Genomic DNA, 21,421 nt, shown 5'->3' with positions numbered 1-21,421 from the left:
GGGGCGCAGGGCCGCGCGATCAGGGCAGGCGACGGCGTTCAGAGGAGCGCAGGATCCGGGGCGAGGGCGCGCAGAGGCAGGGGCGCAGGGGCAGGCGGCGGGTGGGCGGTAAGCAGGGCAAGGGCGCGCGGGGTGGGTGTGAGCCCCGCGCGGGAAGGGCGCGCGAGCGTGTGCCTCGGGGGACAGGGAGCCCAGCAGGGCCCGGACGCATCGCGCTCCCACGTTCCGTCTGCGCCGCAGGGACCAGCGGTCACGGAGAAAGTGGAAAGCCTTTCACTTCCCCGGGATATGCGCTTTGGGGAAAAACCTGGTTCGGTGGACGCGCACATCCAGCCCCGGACACAAGGCCTTCCGTCTGGGGGTGCGCAGACACCGGGGTTGAATGAATGCTCTTTGGGGCCCCAGTAGGGGGGACTCAAGGAGGGGCCGTCTCAGGAGCTGTGTGGTTCAGCTTTAGCTTGGAAAGGCTCCAGACTTTTCCTACGAGTGAGTCCCTCCTTAGCGGGGAAATCCTTCCGAACTCCAAACGGAGTTACTGGACACCCAGAATGCGCCAGGGGTAATAAGCTCTACGTGATGATCTGAGTTTGCTCCTCATCAGCAAAGGCGGCTCATTGAGAAGTGACAAGAGAAGTAATTTCTCGGGACGTTTGCTTAGTAGGTGGTGGCGTGGAAAATAAAAACCATACTGTGTTTATAAACATAACGTTGGATTGAATTTATTCACAACTTTATGTGCGTGTGGGCCCCACACCTCCTCTGTCACATACAGAACCGCTTATGGCTCAGAACTTAATCCGTGAAAGCTCCGAGGGTGACAGTGGCTCCAGGGACATCTTTGAGTGCCTGGACTTCAGACTTCTGCGGGAATTCTCAGATCCTTGCGATCATTGGGTCTGACCAGTCTTCTGTGTAAATAGACTCTTCTGAGACAGGCCATTCAATTCCTGTGTCAGAAAAGAGACAGCAATCCCACTCGTGTGCCCACTGGGAATGGTGTCCCGGCCACGGAGGGCTGTTGACAGTCTGAGGAGATTGCCCAGGAGGATCTTGACTGTGTCACATTTCCATACAGAGGGTGTCACTTTCCTAGCCCTGCAGAAATCAGTTCCCTCCAATTTAGTGGATCCAGAGGATGCAAGGTATTACCTTGCAGTTCTGGAGGGCAGAAGCTGGAGATGGGTTCTCACGGGCTAGAATCGAGTATAATCAGGGATACATTCCTCTCTGGAGGCTCTCGGAGAAACTGTTTGCTATTCCCGTTCCTGCTTCTAGAGGCCATCTTGTTCTCCGGGCCCCTTCCTCTCTTCAGGTGGGAGCAAGCTCTGACTGCCGCAACCCCCCAGCCCTCCAGCTGCTGCTTCTGCCTCCCTCTTCCTCATCTGAAGGACTCTTGCGATTACATTGGGTCCACCTGCCTAAACCTTATTGTAGGGTCAGCTGATGGCCAGGCTTAATGCCATCTGTTACTTTAATTGCCCTTTGCCATGAAGTGTAACACAGCCACACTAGGGGATTCAGATGTGAACGGCAGGGGAGGGGGACACATTCTGTCTGACGCAGAGTGACCCCTCCCCCTACCAGCAGGTTCCTGCCCTCAGTTAAACCCCAGGCTCCTGGTCTCCAAGGAAAGAGGTCAAGGGGGTGGGGTTTGGAAGCCTGGAAGAAGTCCAGGAACTTCCAGATGCCTGGGGCCTAGCGGTGCCCTGCGGGAAAGAGATGAGTGACAGACGGACCACTTCTAGACAGTCTAAGTAGAGAAAGAAAGAAAGAAAGAAAAAGATTCTGAGCAATAAACACACACACAAAAGAAAAGAGAAGAAAAGAGAAGAAAAGAAAACCCAAACAGGTTTTTTATCCCAAGGGCTGCAGGACTGAGAAGAGGTCCGCGCAACTTGGCAGAGAATTAATTTTCAGCGAAAGTTGTGAGGCAAACACTTGAAGCCAGCATTGAATAGGAGGGTCTGCATGACCCAGGGGAGTGGGCCGGAGTTGTTTTCCCTCCGCAAGCCTGATTCTGTGTGTGTGTGTGTGTGTGTGTGTGTGTGTGTGTGTGTGTGTGTAGGGGAGCACAGTTTCCTTTCTGAGTGAGTCTGGGAAATGCTGGTAACCGAAGCCCTCAATTTTCCCATCACAGCACAGAGCTGGTGACGTCCGCCCTCTGAGATTTGCGCCCCCTCCGGTGTGGAATATCTCCGGATATAAATATGCTCAGATGGAAGCTCATCCTCCCTCCCCTCCATGCAAGCATTTTTGTATGTGTGGAAAAAAAAGTGGAATTTGGAGAGGAGGTTCCCAAAGGGGACAGATCTCCGAGGCGGCTGTAAGAACAGTGGACTCCTGCAGCAGTGACGCCACCAAACCCTGTCCTACCGTTTGGCCACCTCGGGGGCACCTGTCCCGTGCTGTGCTCCCCCGTGGCTTCTCTCCCCAGGCCTAGAGTGAGCCTGTGATGTCAGGCGGAGGAGAGACGTGAGCCTCCTGCAGAGTCAAACCTTTGTTTGACTTCATTTGGCTCTGAGCTACCTCTGTGGCCTGGCGTGAGTTAGTTACTGAGGTCCTCCCAGACGGCCGGCCTCTTGCTGTAAGGGGAAGCTGCAGATACTTAATTCCAGAAGAGCTGGGATGTTTAAACCAAGTAGGACAGTGGGGGTGCCCGGAACAATTCTCCAGGGCATGTTTCTGGTCCCTCTCTTTACCCTCCCGATTATTCTCGATGATTCCGAGCGATCCTGAATCCCTTTGCTATGGCTTTCCTTTCCTTTTCCTGGAGTCATCGATGGCTGCGAACAAATGAGCACGGGTGCAGTGGCTTACACCAGTACACGTCTGTCTGTGTGTTTATCTCATGGTTTCTGTGGGTGAGGATTCTGGGCATGGCTTAGCCGGCCCTTTGCTCAGGCTTTCACAGGGCTCCGGTCAAGGGGTTGGCTCGGTTGTGTCCTCTCCAATTCCAACTCTACCAATTCTATTGACAGAATTCAGCTCCTTGAAGCTCTAGAACTCATCAAAGCTTGCTTTGTCAAGGCCAGCAGCAGAATCTCCCTCTTTCAGGAAAGACCCTTTTCAAGGACTCCCCTGATTAGGCCAGACCCACCCAGGACAATCTCCCTTTGAGAAACTCCAAATCCTATCATTCAGCAACCTTAATGGTATCTGAAAAACCCCTTTACTTTTGCCATATAACATAACGGGACCATGACCATGTCATCTGTCACAGTCACCAGCCCCTTCATGCAGAGGGAAGAGGAATGATTATACCAGGTGTGACTCACTGAGGGTCACTTGAGCATTCTGCCTTCCCCACCTGTGGTCCTGGGCCTTTGGCCAATCAGGAGTGGTTGTGTCTACAGGCATGAGTCCACAGCACAGCTCAGGGGCGTCAGCTTGAACCCTGACCCCGTATGGACCCCCTCATGGGGCCACTTGGAAACAGGGGCTGGGTCACAGGGTGAACAGTGCTGTGTAAAGGGACAGCTCACTTCTGTCGGCCTCAGGACCCCTGCTTCTTCCCTTCTTAGCAAATCCCCTCACCCACCCAAGGACATCACTGTCCCCTTAGGCCTCATCGTCTTCGCATCCTCAGTGACTTCTTTGTTCCTGGTATCATTTCTTGTCTGTTTTCTCTTTTTTTCATTCATGTGTCTGATGAGTGACTTCAGAGGAGCATCTGTCCATCTTTCATCCATTCACTGAAAAGGCTCATAGGGGTCTGTGCAAGCCACCGTGACAGGTGCCCTGGTCACATACGGCATAAACACAGGTTTGCAGACTCACACGATAGGACCAGGGACAAGAGAGAATGCGGCAGGTGGGGGTGGGGTGTCTATGGCTGACTGGACACACAGGGCTTGTCCAAATGGGCCAGCTCTGCTTGACTGCAGCCAGACAGACCCTGCTGCCATCCCTCCAGATATCCAAACAAACTGAAAACCTGGGGTAAAATGTTCTGTGTATTGGTTTCTAGAAGGGCAAGTGACTATTAGTTACTTCAAAAAAACCAAACAAACTAAAACCCTAAAAACAAAAAACAACCCCTCCCCCAAAAACCAAAAAGTCTTAAAACAGCATGAGTCAACCATGGTCAGGTTCAGGGTGGGCTGTGAGCCCTATGTTTGAGGGGTGGAGAGCTTTTAAAAATGCGTGCAGAATTGAAACATGATGGTTGGTGCAGGTGTGACTTAACTTATTTTTTTATGCATATTTATTTATTTTGAGATAATGAGAGAGAGAGAGAAAGAGCAAGGGACAGGCAGAGACAGAGAGAATCCTGAGCAGGCTCTGAGCTGTCAGCATGGACCCTAAGGTGGGGCTTGATCCCACAAACCTGACCAGGACCTAAGCTGAAACCAAGAGTTGGATGCTCAACCAACCGAGCCACCTGGGTACCTGTTGACTTAAACTGAGAAACGGAATCCCAGCTGCCTGGAGCATGGAAGATTTGGATCCTTCAGTCAACCGCCCAGAAATGGTAATGCAGAAATGCTTCCTAACTGCACATCCTGGCTTCCCTTCTCACCTGGAACTCTCTAGAATTCCCAGCTTCTCCCAGGACCACAGGTCCGGTGTAAGTGGGGGACCCTGAAGCGTAAGTCCCATTAACTTCATGGTAAATCAGTCTCTGGGGCCAATAAAACACATCTTTGAGCTGAGCGAGACACAGAGAGCACTGCTTTGAGGCTCCTGTGATGAAAGCCGGACTCTAAGAGGCTCCGTGACTCCAGGAGGAAGAATAAAATCTGTGTACCAAGCTGGCAATTTAGGGAACTACCTGTTTAAGGAATGAACCCCCAGCCTGTTGGTTGGTTTCAATCCCCGAAGTATTCGTTAAGTGCAGACTATGTTCTAAAACCGCAGGCATATAGATAAGGCTAACGCCCTTGTGATGCTGGACCTTCTGGGGCTAAGGATACAGGGGAAGGGCCTCCCCAGCTCCCAGGGCAACAGAAACCCCACGTCATCATCACGCTAGTAAGGAAACGAAATCTCCCACGAGTTGCTCGCGAGGTGCCCTGTTACTATAACCTGTGTTCTTTCACGAAGGTGAATGTGAAAGGACTTCTGCCTCACTGAAACCAAGGCGTGAAGTTCAACGTGAAGAAAGCAGGCTCAGCCCCTTCCTCCCCTGCCTGCCGGCAACGCCCCTCACCCTGTCCCTCTCCTCTGCGCCTCTCCGTTCTAACTCCTGCCCGCGGAAAGGGAATGCAATTCAATCACTGTGGTTCTGAGCCACTGGGTTGGGCCACGTTCACTAGAGGGCAGGGTCACTGCGTTAAAAAGTCAGGCATTTGTGCATTTCCTCTTCTTGGGCTCTTTCCTTTGGCTGTGACTGCTGAGAGGGAGGGGAGAAATAAAGCATGTGCATGCCGACAGCGTTCATATTGCTTAAGCGAGTTTGCATTGAATTTAGGCAATGACCATCCCCTTGAGGTCCAGGGTATATGCAAGAGGCCTGTCACACTGCGGTGACTTGCTTGTCCTAGAGAAGCCAGAAGCCGGAGGTGAGTGCTGCACAGAGTGGGGCTCAAGGTCGCCCTTCACTACCAGGTAGATGGAATTTGCTTGGTGCTACCTCTTCCAGTCCCTTCCATCTTGAGGGCACAAGATGATGAATAATTACCTTTTTGTGCAACAGACAGTTACTGGTCTTTGTGCTTCTAGATTCTCTTGGGGGCTAGGCACCGCTGATCCTTTCCTTTCTTTTAAAACTCCTGGGGTGGCTCCGTCAGTTCAGCACGTCGGGCTCTGTGCTGACAGCGCGGAGCCTGCTTGGGATTCTCTCTCTCTCCCTCTTTCCACCACTCTCCCACATGCATGCTCTCTATTGCTCTCTCTCTCTCAAAATAATGGATAAACTTAAAAACAACAACAACAACATTCCTTCCACATCTGTATGTCGGCCTGAAATTGTTCTCTTGCACTCTAGACCCATGTCCCCAAATGCTTTATCCACTGGACTTTCCCCAAAGCTCTTCAAAGCCAACAGGTACAAAACCTACACTTGCCACGTCCTCTCACCAAGTGTCCCTACAAACCTACCCCTTTTCCTGCACTTCCTGTTGCACGAATGGGCAAAGCACTCACCCTGGTGTCTGGCTCGGGAGATCGCCCGTGGCCCACTCCTGCATTCTGTCCATCATCGACCTGCCACCATGCCCCGTCCATCCTCCTGAATTCCTCTCGAATCCACCCCTTTAATTTGTTCTCAGCACCTCTGCCTTATTTCCAGCCTTCCTTGCACCCCTCCTGGTTTATTCCACGTGTCTCGAGTGGTCTTAGGGCTCCCAGTCCTCCCCAGCTCCAACCCGTCTTCCATGTTGCCATCAAAGTGATGTTTCTAAATCATAAGCAGGATCACTCTGCTTCCTGCCTGAATCCTTCTTTGGCTCCCTAGTGCCAAAGAATGTCCATACTTTCAAATTTTTTATTCTTAATTTTAGAAGAGCAGAGGAAGAGGGACAGAGAGAGAGGTGGGGGAGGGAGGGAGGGAGAGGATCTTAAGCAGGCTCCACATTCCGCCTGGAGTCTGACGCAGGGCTTGATCCCACGACCTTGGGATCATTTCCTGAGCCAAAATCAAGAATTGGATGCTCAACCAACTAAGCCACCCAGGAGCCTCTAGCCTCTGTTCTGAAGAATGACATAGAAAACTCCATGTTACTCAACCCCATTAACGTCTACTTTATTTCTTGCCTTCCCACCATATTATTCCGTACATACTAGCAAGAACAAATAATTTTCCAACACTGAGGCTTTTCACTGTTTTTCTTTCCCTAGGGTGTTTCTTTTTTTCCCCCCTAGAAGGGGGGAAGTTGAGACACCCAACTTACACCTCCCAACCCAACTTACCCTTGGCCGTATTCAGAAAACCGTCGCTGACGGCTCAGGCAGAGGGGACCACGCCCTTCTCGCTCTGCTAATTTCCTATCTTGCGTGTCCCTCTGTTACTACATTTGTTATTATCCATTACTTTTTAACACGACAATTCTTCCATGAGTTTATAGGCGACTGGGGGACCGAAGGATTATTTTCATTCATGTCCATAACCCACTATCTATTTTCCGTTTCAATTTTATGTCACTAGTTCCCTGCATTACTCATCCCATAAAAAGCTGCCCTTCAACATAATTTGTGGCTGAATGATTCTATAAGAGAGTAGTGTTTCTTATTTCTTTTTTTGAATCTTCCCTTTTGCAAAGAGTTTATAAACTTCTTGAGTGCTTCGGCTACACCTTAGTATTCTTTATACTCACCAAGGTGACAGCTGGTGGCTGTCAGAGAGTAATCACGACAGCGGTGGGTGAAACGGTGCCTGGGTTTCCAAAATGTCTTATTCTGATTCACTCCATTCACGTTTTCTAGAGAGGACGAAACCAAGCCTGGGTTCATTTGGTCTGATCTGGGAGCTTTGCTTTTCCTTCCAACACCTCCCCCCACTTTTTTTTTTTTTTTTGGCAATAGTCACATTCTATTTTCCTGAGTCCTCACCTTTCTCAGTGCCCTGCCGTCTCCCCCGCTCCCCAGAATGGAAGCCCCATAAATCCTCGACCTGCTTCGGATGACCTGGCAAATCATGCGTGCCTCGCCTCCTTAACCTGCGCCGCCTATTATGGCTAAGGAACGGCGAGGCATTGCCCAGGGTGGGGAACAGCGGCACTCCCCCGTGAAACGCAATCACTCCCGAGCTTGCCAGACCTCTTCTCTCCCTCGCCCCACGTTTCCAGGGCTGTGAATAGGCAGGAGAGTTCTAGGGGACGCTGTCTGGGAAGGGTATCCACCTCCCTCTGAGAAACGCCATGGCTCACCCAGGGAGTTAGAGCAGGTTAACTAACACGCACATCTGACTATTAAAACTAGTGCCTGCCCTGTCCTGAAAAGGGAAAATTCTGAGTGCTCTTAGAACCAGCGATGATAACAGTCGAGAAAATTCAGAGCGGGAGCCTTGTTACCCAGCAAAACGCTTGGCTCATCCCACAAACCCAGAGTGCAGAAAAAAGAAATTAAGAAGAAAAAGCATTCCATTCAGCCAAGGGGGAAGCCAGAGTCCTTATGACAAACACCGGTGGAACAGATCGGTCGGTTTTATGGAAACTGACCGAGGAAACCCACATGTTAAGACAGGGAGAGGTTGCAACCTTAGTCTGGCTCTTCTCATAAGATTTTTGTTTTAAATCAAGACTATCTATTTCAGAGCAGTTCTGGGTGCTCAGCAACACTGAAAGGAAGTCACAGAGACATCCAATATACCTCCCGCCCCCAGCAGACTGGTCCGTTCGGTGCAACTGACGAACCTATGTTGACGCACCAGGATCACCTAATGTCCAGAGTTTGCATTGTTTTTTAACTTTTTCTCCCCTGATTTTTTAAGCCTTTATTTTTGAGAGACAGAGTGTGAGCAGGGGAGGGGCAGAGAGAGGGAGACACAGAACTGGAAACAGGCTCCAGGCTCTGAGCGGTCAGCACAGAGCCCGATGCGGGGCTCGAACCCAGGAATTGCAAGATCACGACCTGAGCTGAAGTCGAATGCTTAACTGACTGAGCCCCCCAGGTGCCCCATTCACGCTTCCATTCATATGTACTCTTACCGTTTTTGAAACTCCTCTGTGTTCCACTTTGCCATCCTCTTAGCAATCCTGTGATGCGTTGAAGACACTCTGACAGCTGAGGGAGCTGACTGGGAAGACAGGGACCGCAGGTTCACCAGACGCAGCCACTCCAGGGAGAGGCGGAGCTAAGACCAGGACTCTGGGGGCCCGGCTTCCGTGTGACGGCTCTCCTCAGGGGCTTCTGCAGCCTCTGTTTTGACCGTTGACTCAGCCCACCCCTCTCTCTCTCTCTCCGGGTATACACATGCCCTGCCTTCGACAGGTGGTTTTTTTGTTTCTTTTCTTTTCTTTTTTAAATTCCCCTGGGTGGTCAGGATTCATGTCAGGGAAAATTTAAACATCTCTATGTTGCTTTCTGGCTCATGCCATATTATCTTACAGTGCGTTGCCAATTCCTGTTTTTCTTTTGGAAAATTCTTTATTGCAAACTGACCTTGGTACTGATCCATTCCATTAGGAAAAAAGTGGGGGGCCATCTGGGTGGCTCAGTCAGTTAAGCATCCGGCTTCGGCTCATGTCATGATCTCACGGTTCGTGGGTTCAAGCTCTGCGTCGGGCTCTGTGCTGACATCTCAGAGCCTGGAGCCTGTCTTTGGATTCTGTGTCTCCCTCTCTCTCTCTGCTCCTCCCTCTCCCCTGTTCATGCTCTGTCTCCCTCTCTCAAAAACAAATAAAAATATAAAAAATTAAGAAAAAACAACTATGTCACCCTCACTGGCATATACACAAAACCAGGGTTTTGTTACATTATCATTAAAGCTAAAGAATGGTAACTGTATGTCTCAAGCTTTCCAGACACGGGGCTGGGGTATCTTTTAGTGTGCTTGGTGGAAAATGGATTAAAAGTGACCAAAGGAGAATCCTAAAAGATCCAATAAAATTTATGTGTCGGCTGATGGGTTGAGTTTGGAAAGAAGTTTATGGAAACACAGAGTCGTTGGCAGGGACATTCTTCCTCTCGTATTTGGGGGTGGTGGCAGCCTGGTGGCCACTTGTGGCAAAGGACGTGAGTTCTCGAACCAGATGCCTGAGTGCCATTCCTTGGCTCTATCTTCTCCTACCTGTGTGACTTTGGGCAAGTTACTTAACCTCTCTGTTCTCTGTGTCTCAGTTTCCTTGTCTGGAAGACTAATGCCTAGTTATAAAGCTAGGGAGGGATTCAACAGATAAATGCATATAAAGTTCTCAGGACAAAGCCTGGCACATGGGAAGCCCCCACAGGGGAGCCATGGCAGTGGCCATGATGGCGGTGGTAACAACGTTGCATAGGCGTCAACCCACCCATTTACAGGCAAGGCTAAAGTGCAGAGAAGCACAGCATATATTTCAAAGTGCTCTACCAATGCTACCTATTAGCATCTGTGAATGATAATCCTTTGGGAAAGAATGGCTTTCTGTCATGGTAAAGAGCCAGAGCGATTCCAAAGGAGGGGCAGGGTCAATATCCTTGAAACAGCCCCCAGTGACATGAGACCAGACTTTCCCCGCAAGAACTCCGTGCATCTGACGTTTTCCTAGATTCTGCTGACGATATCGATGTGCACTTATCCATGCTTGGGTTAATTATAATCATGGAAACAAGAGACTTTCAGTGTTAAGGTATTTAGACTTTGGGAGTTTTGTTTTTGCCCTGTTGGAAGAGGAAAAACGGACCTACTTGGGTAGAGCTTTGAGAAGCTAGAACTAATGTTTCTAAAGGTTTTGTGTCTCCTTATTTTTGCTGTTGCTCCTGTATTTGGGTTTGCCAGTTGGCAGTTTTGAAGGTAGATGCACCGCTGCACCTGCCAGAAAAGAGACCCACGTGTTAAATGCTGATAGATATAACCTATCACCCAAAAGTTTGCTGAGTCTGGGCTACAACATGCGTATTTGTGTAATGTGTTTATGTGGGCATACGAGTCCATGGCAACACTAGCTACCATCCTGTGAATAGTTTTGTTACCTCATTTAACATGCACAATAACCTTGGGAAGTGGGTACCATTTTTATTCCCATTTTACAGACAGGGAAACTGACATTCAGGAAGAGCGCCATTCTTAGACACGGGGCTCTATCCCGGATGTCGTATCTCAGGGATGCACTTTGTTTTGGAGTAACTGCCTTGAATTTTCTAAGTCTCCTTGTGGTTCCAGGGAACTAGAGAGGTCAACTAGGCCAGCTGGGCTAAGAGCTCTGAGCCCAAATCAGACCGGGTGGGCCCCCTCCATGGTCTCTCTTTCTCTTCCGGAGGTGTTCTCCAACCCTCTAGCCCATGGTGGGGCTGACCAGGTGCCCAAATGAGCTCCGGCATCGGGGCTAATGAGTTGTCCTTGGCCCCATGACCAGTCCGTCTGGAGGACAGCCTGGTGAGGTGATCATTCCCCCCGCTGGTGTGTTAACAGGCTGCCAAAATCATGCTGACATGCTGATGTTGAGTGACTCAAGTTATTTATATTGATGGGATCCACCCCTCCCCCAAAAAAAATATTTCCCCAAAGACCCTGTACCTCCTAGACGGCTAGCCTTGCTAAGAGAAGTCAAGCAGTTGGACCCAAATCATCCAGCTGGGTAAGTGACAGGGTTATTTGACCTCAGGCATGTCAGAGGCACTCACATATATGCCCTTTATTTAAAAAAATTTTTTTCCCAATGATGTTGTGAAATTTTATTTGAAACAACTGTATTATTAAGAAAATTTGCAACTATACAATAACATCAAAGTCTATTATATTAAAGGGATGATAAAAGTCAGCTTGCATACTGGAGCACCTGGGTGGCTCAGTTGGTTAAGCATTCGATTCTTTTTTTTTAAACTTAAAAAAATTTTTTTTATAGTTTATTGTCAAGTTGGTTTCATGGAACACCCAGTGCTCATCCCAACAAGTGCCCTCCTCCATGACCCTCTCCCTCACCCCTATCAGCCCTCAGTTTGTTCTCAGTATTCAAGAGTCTCTCCCTCTGTCTCCCCAAATATTTTTCCCCTTGCCCTCCCCATGGTCCTCTGTTAAGTTTCTCCTGTTAGACCTATGAATGCAAACATATGGTAGCTGTCCTTCTCTGCCTGACTGATTTCACGTAGCGTAACACCCTTGAGTTCCATCCACGTTGCTACAGATGACCAGATTTCATTCTTTCTCATTGCCATGTAGTATTCCATTGTATATATATACCACATCTTGATCCAAATTTTTTAATGTTTTATTTATTTATTTAGAGAGATAAACTATGAGCAGGGGAGGCACAGAGAGAGAGAGGGAGACACAGAATCTGAAGCCAGCTCCAGGCTCCAAGCAGTCAGCACAGAGCCCGACTCAGGGCTCGAACCTATGAATTGCAAGATCATGACCTGGGCCGAAGTCAGATCCTCAACTCACTGAGCCACCCAGGCACCTCTCGTTCTTTATATTTTAAGACATTAGGGGTTGTGACCTGTGTATGTAAAGTTTGCAAAGATGATCAATTTCCTCGGCAATACTAATGTGCGCAGAAGGATCTAAAAAAACCTTCCACAATGTTCTTTGGTCTCTGATCACCTTCCATGCGAGGCCTACCTTACCTAAGGATATGATTTTAATAGTTCCCTCAGATTTATTTATGGGACACTGGAACTTTCCAGGAGTGAATAATGGCTTGGGATTGGCATTAGACCCCAGCCTCTAAGCTGCTCGTCACTGGCGTGGCCTGATTCTTGAGGGGACATACATGGATTTTTAGAAATGGGCTTCAGATCTTTAGCTGGAAATGATACCATCTCTGGGAACAGAGCAAAGGCACTGCGGATGTCTGACAAAAGAATCACCACGGAGAGAGAGATAAAAAGACAACAATTCTGCAAGACATTCATGACTGCGGAATCTGAAAATTCCTGACATTTGTTTATTAAAGATTATAACTCACTTCAACATCACACAGTGAAACCCCTTTAACCAGATAATAAGTACAGCCCGTTCTTTATGATAACACCTACCATAAAACTAGAAGACTTTACTATTTGTTATTCAGCAGGTCGACTAGACAGATCATTTTTTTTCTACATGCCAGGCTTGGAAAATTCTTTATTTTCTCTCTCCTTCTTGTAAGTAAAAACAGCAGAGGGCGGGCAAATTGATCTTCATGCGCTCTGCCCTGGAAAAGCAACATTAGTTGGCGCTGGGTGGATTCAAGAGTTTACAGCAGGGACAATATGTGTATGTTTTTATTGCCCATTAGGCTTGTGGAAGGATCACCTTTAGCTCTTGCCAATGGTGGAAATGGTCTGTTCTTCTAGAATTTTTTTCCCAACATCTATCATAAATCTATTTTTTCCTTTCCCTTCAGCCATGATGCTTGACCACACCCGCATGCATTTCTTGCTCAGATGATGTTAATAACCCCCCACAGAGTCTCCCCAGCTTCTACTCTTGCCCCTTTAAAAGCCCACTTTCTACACGGAAGTCAGGGTGATCTTTTTACTGTAAGTCCATTTAAAGTGCTCCCTTGCTCAAAAGTCTCTGGTGCCTTCCCATAACCCTCAGAATAAAACAAACAGCTTCTCCTGGCTATTCTGGATGCCTTCGGTTGCCCTCTCCTCTCTCCTCTGGATCTTACACCTTCTTCTTGTCCCAGCCTTGACTCTGGAGGCTTCAAAGCAGGTGCACCAATATGACCAGCATTAACAGGCTCCTTTGCCCCTGACTTGCAGGTGAGTTCAGCCAATGGGGAGCTTGGGTATGGGTAAGAGGGAGGTGGGAGAGTGTGGTCAGGGTTTTTGCTTCCCAGGGTGCCCCTGGCCCCGGCAGCATCCATTGAATGAAGGCCACAGCTCTTTCTAGGAGGTGTTTTTCATTCAGCTGCCTCCCTTGGGTCCTGAGACCGCTCCCCCTCCACCCCAGCACCAGAGATGGTCAAAGCGTCCCGCCTTTCCTTCCCTGGGGGTAGTTTCTGTGCTTTGTGGTTCCTCTACACAAACATGCCTTTGGCTGGAGTCGTCTTCATTTGCCCCGATTTTCACGTGCCTTCTGCACGCTGCTAGCTTTTAGGGCATCCCAAGTCTGGCACCTGCTTGCCCCCCAGCCTCACCCCAGGCTCCCCCAGTGACTGTCCTTCAGTAACACCGGACTGCCCTCCTTTCCACACCCACCGCACTTCTTGGTTGTCCTCACTGCCTGGACATCCTCCCTCATGTGCTTTGCAGGCCTGGGCTCCATTCACGGGAGTATCAGCTTCACAGAAAGGCTGTCTGACCTTAGGCAGCCCGCTCCTTCCAAACACGCTCTGTCAATTTCTCGGTTCCGTTTTCTTGGTCTCTTATCACTTACCAAATGGTCTTATTTAGTGGTGTACTTCTTTTTGGTCTCCACTATGGGACTGTGAGCAGGAATCCTGTCTTCCCTGTGCCCCACAGGCACCCCAGGGCCTAGAACTGGTCTCTGTATGCGGTACGTCCTCCAGAAATGGCTAAGTGGTTGTTGAATGAATCTGATTGGAATGTCTCATTCTACAGACGAGGAAGCTGAGATCCCCAGAAATGGACCTTCTCTGCGTCCCCACATGGGGACCTGCACCTGGGTTTCTGTGACACAGGGCTGCCTTTCCTGGTTCTTGAGTTCCTGTCTTGTTTGTATCCTGTCTTATCTGTAGAAAGGGGGCTCTCTTCTTTGACTGTCTATTTGCCATATATAAATTTATTCTGAGAGAGAGAGAGGGAGAGAGAAAAAGAATGCATGTGAGAGCAGGGGAGGGGTGGACAGAGAGGGAGAGAGAGATAATCCCAAGCAGGCTTCATGCTGTAAGCACAGAGCCTGATGCAGGGCTAGAACTCACAAACTGTGAGATCATGATCTGAGCCGAAATCAAGAGTCTGATGCTGGGGCACCTGGGTGGCTTAGTCAATTAAGTGTCTGACTTTGGCTCAGGTCATGATCTCACAGTTTGTGGGTTCAAGCCCCACGTGGGGCTCTGTGCTGACAGCTCAGAGCCTGGAGTCTGCTTCAGATTCTGTGTCTCCCTCTCTCTCTGACCCTTCCCTGCTCGTGCTATCTCTGTTTCTCAAAAATAAATAAGAAAACATAAAAAAAAAAAAGTCCGATGCTAACTGACTGAGCTACCACCCAGGCACCCCTGCTAGACATGTATTCTTTAACACAACGAGGAATTTCCTCTAAAACACGGATTTTTCTGCCCTGCATTTCCTGCAATGTTTCTCTAGTTTCTCTTGCTTTGACACATCCTACCTCCCGTGACTTCTTGCGGCTAGAAGGCACTGGCTGAGAGCTGACGGTCAGATACTGACTTGGGGAAAACCGTTCTCACACGGGAGAGGGACGGGGGGAATCAAGACCAGAGCGGTCTTTGAGGAAATCAGGGCATCCGTGCACAAACAGTAATGGCCCTACTTACCGCTACTTAACTGACGAGGACACACCCTAGACCAAACATAGCAGGCGGCGCTTTACACGGCGCACGCACATAGATGTGTAAATTCTTACCTGCTCACGTAGCAATGCTGACTCCTACACAGCTGCCTTCGGTTTTAGGGGAAGGAGCTGACACTCAAGGAGGTTTAGAAGGCTTCTGGGAACGTGGCAGAGACTCTGACCCCCGTCCCCTCTACGCCCTCTTCAAGTCTGGTGACCCCCCTCGTAAGTCAGGACAGGGAGCAGCAGATTACCGAGCTTCCAAAGCGAGGCGTGAAGAGAGCTATCACTCTGACTCAGAGTTCAGCTTGAGCTTGAGAAATCAGACGTGGGTGAAGAAGTGACGCTCAAGGAATAGTCCACAAGAGCCCGCTTAGGGGCTGAAATTCGCTCTTGAACGCCACGAGTCAGACACCGGGAGCCGGCCCCATCATTAAGCGGGTGCTTTCTGGCCCTTTGATGGGCTGGCACCTTTCTTGTGCCTTTAAGAGTATTCTCTGAGAATGACATGGAAAAGAAAAAATACACACCACTTGATAGTCCAGGAAGGTCTTGTTTCCTGACTCAGAGATGGGAGGAATTTACTGGCTGGTTCCTCTCTAGGAGCAGAGGTAAGCTGCCCTGAAATATGGTCACTGGCTTTGGAGGCTGAATAAAGCAGCAACACAGGACAGAGTTAGGAGGAAGCATTCAGAAGATATGAGCGTCTGGCAGAAAGAGAAGAGGCCAAGCTGAGGGCCTCTGATTCCCAAACAGACGACCTAGACCGCCAGGTGATAATGCTTACTTGCAGCCCAAGGTCAAGTACGAAATGTATTTCCGTGACCGGACTCACCTGCCCCAGAAGCTTTTCTCTCCAGGTGGGAAAAGGATGAATGGCAAGAAAGAAGGGTTGGAATGCTCTATCAAGGGGGACCTAAGGCAGGTAGAGACAATGTCCAGCCATGAAATATTAACCTCCCTGCTTCGAGCATCCCAAGGAAATTTCTTAACGCACTGCCATCCAAGAGATGTTGTGCAACTGACCCTAACAAAAAATACTTCTGCACTTTACTAAAGTCTACTTTTGAGCCATCCAATGTTTTCATCATAATATTTACTTCGGCATAAATAGGCTAAATTCTCCAATTCTGATACAAAACAGAAAGATCAGAGAATGAAAATAAATAGATGACATGGATGTTTAAAGATAATGTAAAATGTTTTCTAGCAGCATAAATATTTGATTGTAAAACTTTCAATATGTTGTGTCTATTAACTAGTAATGGACAATATTTAAATAATTCAGTCAGCCGACATGGGCTGGGGTCACGGGGGAGGACGTGGTCAAGGCCCAACCTGGCGAGATGCCAACCTGCCGTCATAACACGCCCCCTAAGCCTGGCCCAGACACTATCCATTCCATCTGGAGCTCTTTGGTTGGGACCAAGCCACAGACAAGAGCAGAGAGGGTTAAACAGAACACGGGGGCATCTGACACTTCCTTGTCACCTTCCATTGTTAATTTGCTTTGCGCAGACCTTCTGTGCATCATTTATATTTGGACCGTCAGACGTTCAATTCAGTCAGTACTCTCTGGCACGATGCTTTGATTTTTGTTTGGTGGCAGTGGACGGGGGTGATGTTTCTGGAAGGAGTTCATCAGGACTCCTGTGGAATTATCTGAAAATCCACTCACCCCTCTAGCATCCCTGACTCTACATGTATAATCTGGCAAAGAGCATTAGATTTATAGTCAGGAGCTGTTGTTTGGGAATTACAATTTGGGAAACCTTTTCAGCCACTTGAATTTGGGCAGTTCTCCGAATCTCTCTCGGCCTCACTTTCGTCATTGTAAAATGGGACTCAGTGAGATCTGCCCTGGCTATTTCCCTGGGTGGTGATGCTCGTCAAAAATGAAAATGAGACACAACTAAAAGTATAAAAGTCCTCTAAGGGCCTGGCTACATTTGAGAGAGCCCTGTGTTCATTTCAGAGCGTACCCTCTTTGCATGTGCTCTAATGTACACTAACCTCACACATTATAACTCTCTTTACAAGTTTGAGGATGGGTTGAAGGAGGATTGTTGCGTTCCAGGTGGCCCCCTCCCCCACTCAATTCTCCCAGGAATATGCTCCACGAGTAGGAATTCCCAGAGTGAGGAGCCCCAGCTGATCAAGGCCCACTGGGGGCATTTTCCAGGGATCCATCCTGCAATCTCTCCGGAATCCTCAGACTTCTGAATAATGTCGAAGAGAAGGAAGACGAGGCTGCACTGAGATTCTGGAATTCCGGGTGGCAGTCTGCCCTCACTCTCTGCCTGGTGGCTTTCTGCTGCGTATCAAATCTCTCTGGTGATGCAATTTCCAGGAAAAAGGCAAAGTGCTAGACATCATGCATTCGAGGGTGGGTTCTAAAGCGGTAACATCCAAAAATCTGAAATCAACAGATACAAGGATCTGCTGATCTGTTGTTCAAAATAGCTGGGAAGTCAGTAATTTTATAAAGCAGGGCAAGTAATGCAGAATAATAATCCTCTGTGTTTGTGTGCTTAGCCTGGGCCTTTGTGGGGAGCAGGGGTGATAAAAGGCGTGTGCAAACTTGAACGCACTTGCCTTGTGAGGTACTGTTTGGTGATAGCACCTGTCCAATGCTGAGCATATGGTAGGCAATTAGAAAATATTTATTGAATGAATGAATGAAACACCCACCATATTTTAATCAACCTAAGATGCACATTTTCCCATTTTGCACTATCACCAAAAAGTAATGCCTCTTAAGAATCAATGGACTGCCACACGGTAATTGATACATTTTTTTCTTGTGCATACAATCATGATTTATTTTATCATCCGTAGTCTTACATTTGATGGTATATGGTAAGGAAGGATTGACGAGAGGATTTATTTAGGTGGTAGGGTATTGGACTGAATGTCTCGGTCATCAGAAGAGGCAAGTTCCTTTACGGAGCAGGGCTTGACTCCCTTTACACAGAGATTAGGACTGGGGCGGGGAGCAGAAGAGGCCGACCTGGAGATAAATGGAAGGAGCTTTCAAATGCGAACACAGAAAGATGCGGAGACAGAAGTGATTAAAATATGTTTTGGGCTATTGGAAAGGTGAGCGTTCCCAGAGAGTTCATATGGAAAATATACAACATAAGCGTGAAGGTCGGATCACGGAAGATTGTAGAGACTTGGAACAACAGGCTGGAAAGTTTGGATTTCTTCTTGTGTATAACCTTGGGGCCAAAAAGTGACATACTAAAAATAGTGTTCTAAGAGGATTAATCTGTGCAGGGTGGTTTGGAGGGTGTGGGACTGGAGACAGGGAGGGCAGTTAGGGGGTTATTTCTGTAATCCGGCAGAAGTATAATGAGAGACTAGAGGGTTGTACAGATGAGGGTGGAGAGCAAAGGTGAGACAGGAGAGAAATTCTGAAGATGCTGGTCAATGATGTCTCTTAAGTTCGACACCACCATTTATTTAACTCTTTCTGTGTGCCTGACAGCATTGTTCTAAGCCCTTTTAAGCAACATCCTACTTAGTATATAGGACTTATAATATTTTCCATTATTTTCTTTATATCTCTTATAGTTTTCTCCATTTTATACCAAGGGAACAGCAACAGACAGATACACAACCTGTGCCATTAAATACTTTTTGCCTTGAGTTCTTTAATGTTAGTATTACTCTCCCTGTGTTTTTTGTTTTCTCCAGCAAGTTGCATCTTTGTACATCTTTTTATTTTCACCTTTTCATGCCATGCTGTTTTAGGTACTTATCTAATAAACATACATAATCTGGGTTTTCAACCTGATTCCATTTCAGTCTTTGTTAATGGGGGAGGTTTAACTCATTAATATTTATTGTGATAAATTATTTGTGAACATTACTTCTTTCATCTTGTTTGATGTTTTCTGCTTTTCTATACTCCATAATGTTCTCTTTAAAAAATTATTTTTTTAATGTTTCTTTAGTTTTGAGAGAGAGAGACAGACAGAGCATGAGTGACAGAGGGGCAGAGAGAGAGGGAGACACAGAATCCGAAGCAGGCTCCAGGCTCTGAGCTGTCAGCACAGAGCCCGACGCGGGGCTCGAATCCATGAGCTGTGAGATCATGACCTGAGGTGAAGTCAGACACTTAACCGACTAAGCCACCCTTGTGCCCCATAATTTTCTCTTTGTATTTTTCTTTCCTATAGTGGTTTTCAAATGATATCTAAGTCTATTATTACTACCCTTTAAAAAAACAATTGATCATATATTTCTCGATCAATGCCCTGGGTTCCTATTTACATGTTCCCTATGTTAAGAGCAATCTTCCCCTTTTTATCACCTAGACATTCTGCAAGACCTTAGTTAAATGGCACTCCTTCTGGGAACCCCTCTCTGATTCTTTCAAACTAGATTATAAACTAACCTTGCTATTCTCCCTCTTCTAGCTTTTGTTAAAATGATCAGGAATATTAAATCCAGAAGAAGATAATTAGGCTTAATTTACTTTTCCATGATGCAGTATTTTTTGGCAAGAATTGTTCTTATATTTGCATTCAGTTTCAAAATCACTTTAACAAAAACTATGAAACTGTAGTCTAAACATAACCATTTTTATTACTACCGCTTACTTATATATTTACTTCTTCAATCTTGCATTATCTCTATTTTATTTATTTGTTTCTGTGAAATCATTTTCTCTGGTCTACTTTGCAGGGATGGGTGCACTGGTATAGTTTTAAAGCCTGAATGTTGAAGAACATTTCTCTTTGTCACATTATTTTCTCATCTAAAATCTGTAAACTTGACCTCTAGTTCTTGATGTTGTAAAGGAGAAATCTGATGTAGAATTGACGTTTTCTCTTTTGTGGGTAGCTTTTAAATGGTATCTGAGTGCTTACGGGATTTTCTCTCCAATACTTCAATTAAAAAAATATAGAGAAGTTACGTCTTGAGGTGTGTCTCCATTCATTAGATGTGAGACTTGGTGAAAAGATTCATGTGTTTCTTGTAGTTCAGGAATAATTTTTTTCTTCTTTGCTTCCTTTCAGTATTAATCTTTTAAACATCTTGATCTCTCTTTCTGGAATTCTTTTTTTTTTTTTTACATCTATTTATTTATTTTTGAGAGAGTGAGACAGAGCATAAGGAAGGGTGGGTCAGAGAGGAGGGGACAGACTCTGAAGCAGGCTCTGAGCAAGCATTCAGCACAGAGCCTGATGCGGGGCTCGAACCCACCAACCATGAGATCATGACCTGAGCCGAAGTCAGATGCTGAACCGATTAAGCCACATATTGCACTTTAGGCTGCATCTATTATTTTTTAATTGCTAATAAGTATTTTCTAATGTCAGATCGCTTCCTTTTCAGGACCAGCCTCATACATGTAAAATCTTCCTAAAGAGTACTGAAAATATATCTTAGAGATTAGGTTGCCTATGATTATTTCAGGAACTGTTACTGAAATGGAGGGGCATTTCCTTTGATTTATCAGATCAGTTCCCTTTTGGGAGATGGTTGAGCATTTTCATACATCTGCTGCCTCTCCCTCATGATCATTCTAAGAGGTGGTCTGTCCCGTCGTGAGAGTTGAGATGGGTCCTACTGAGGATTTTGTGTATCAACACTAACATTTCAGGTCCAGATGAAGGCAAATGGGAAGTGTTTAGATGTATAGATCTCCAGTTTGCCAGACTAGAGGACCAGTAGCTTGGAGGAGTAAGAAAGGACGTTGACCCAGAGACAACAATGGCAAGAAGGAAGCTGGCCAGGACGACACAGCATCACTTTACCTTCCCGTTATTTACAGGTGTGTTGGTGAGATGTGACTGTTTGAATCTCTTCCCAGCCCTGTGTTCAGTGACACCACACTTGAAATACATGGCGGTGGGGATATTTACACCACGGAAATTGACAATCACTACAAATCATGGCTTCCCCTCTGCCTGACCTACAGTTGTTAAACATTTGCCAGCATACAATGCTCTTAGAAAACACGTTTTGTTTTCCTGGGTCCCGTGTCTAAATCTGCCTTGAGAACACTGGTGATGAAGATGCAGCCTGACTTTGGTGCACGTACACACTCGCCTGTTAGGGCCTGACTTGTCTCCTCCCAAGATTTCTATGTTAAAACTTCAACTCTCAGTACTTCCGAATGTGATGGTCTTTGGAGGAGGTGACTGAATTAAGCAAGGTTGATGTTGTGGGCCCTGATCCAATCAACTGTTGTCCTTCTAAGAAGAGGAGATTAGGGGGCACCTGAGTGGCTCAGTTGGTTGAGCATCTGACTCTTGATTTTTGGGTCAGGTCATGATCTCAGGGTCGTGAGATCAAGCCCTCCATCAGGCTCTGTGCTGAGCATGAAGCCTGCTTAAGATTCTCTCTCTCTCCCTTGCTGCCCCTCTCCTCTACTTATGCATGTGCACGCTCTCTCTAAAATAAACGAGAAAACATTTATATATATAT

At 47.2% G+C, this 21,421-nt stretch overlaps 1 protein-coding gene across 1 annotated transcript in view; it reads right to left on the bottom strand.

Annotated features, from left to right (window-relative positions):
- The window catches only part of MYOCD (myocardin), a 198,061-nt gene that overhangs the window by 103,348 nt on the left and 73,292 nt on the right, over positions 1 to 21,421 (bottom strand). The window contains exons 4-5 of the mRNA XM_029928844.1: positions 8,586 to 8,674; positions 7,254 to 7,358 (exon numbers count right to left, since the gene is read on the bottom strand). Of these exons, the coding sequence (XP_029784704.1) occupies positions 7,254 to 7,358; positions 8,586 to 8,674 (194 nt within the window). The remainder of the gene's footprint in view (positions 1 to 7,253; positions 7,359 to 8,585; positions 8,675 to 21,421) is intronic.

Source organism: Suricata suricatta, chromosome 17, assembly GCF_006229205.1.
Source record: "Suricata suricatta isolate VVHF042 chromosome 17, meerkat_22Aug2017_6uvM2_HiC, whole genome shotgun sequence".
Classification (NCBI taxonomy): domain Eukaryota; kingdom Metazoa; phylum Chordata; class Mammalia; order Carnivora; family Herpestidae; genus Suricata; species Suricata suricatta.
The sequence above is the reverse complement of the archived record's forward strand: the minus strand, read 5'-3'. Positions and strand labels throughout refer to the sequence as shown.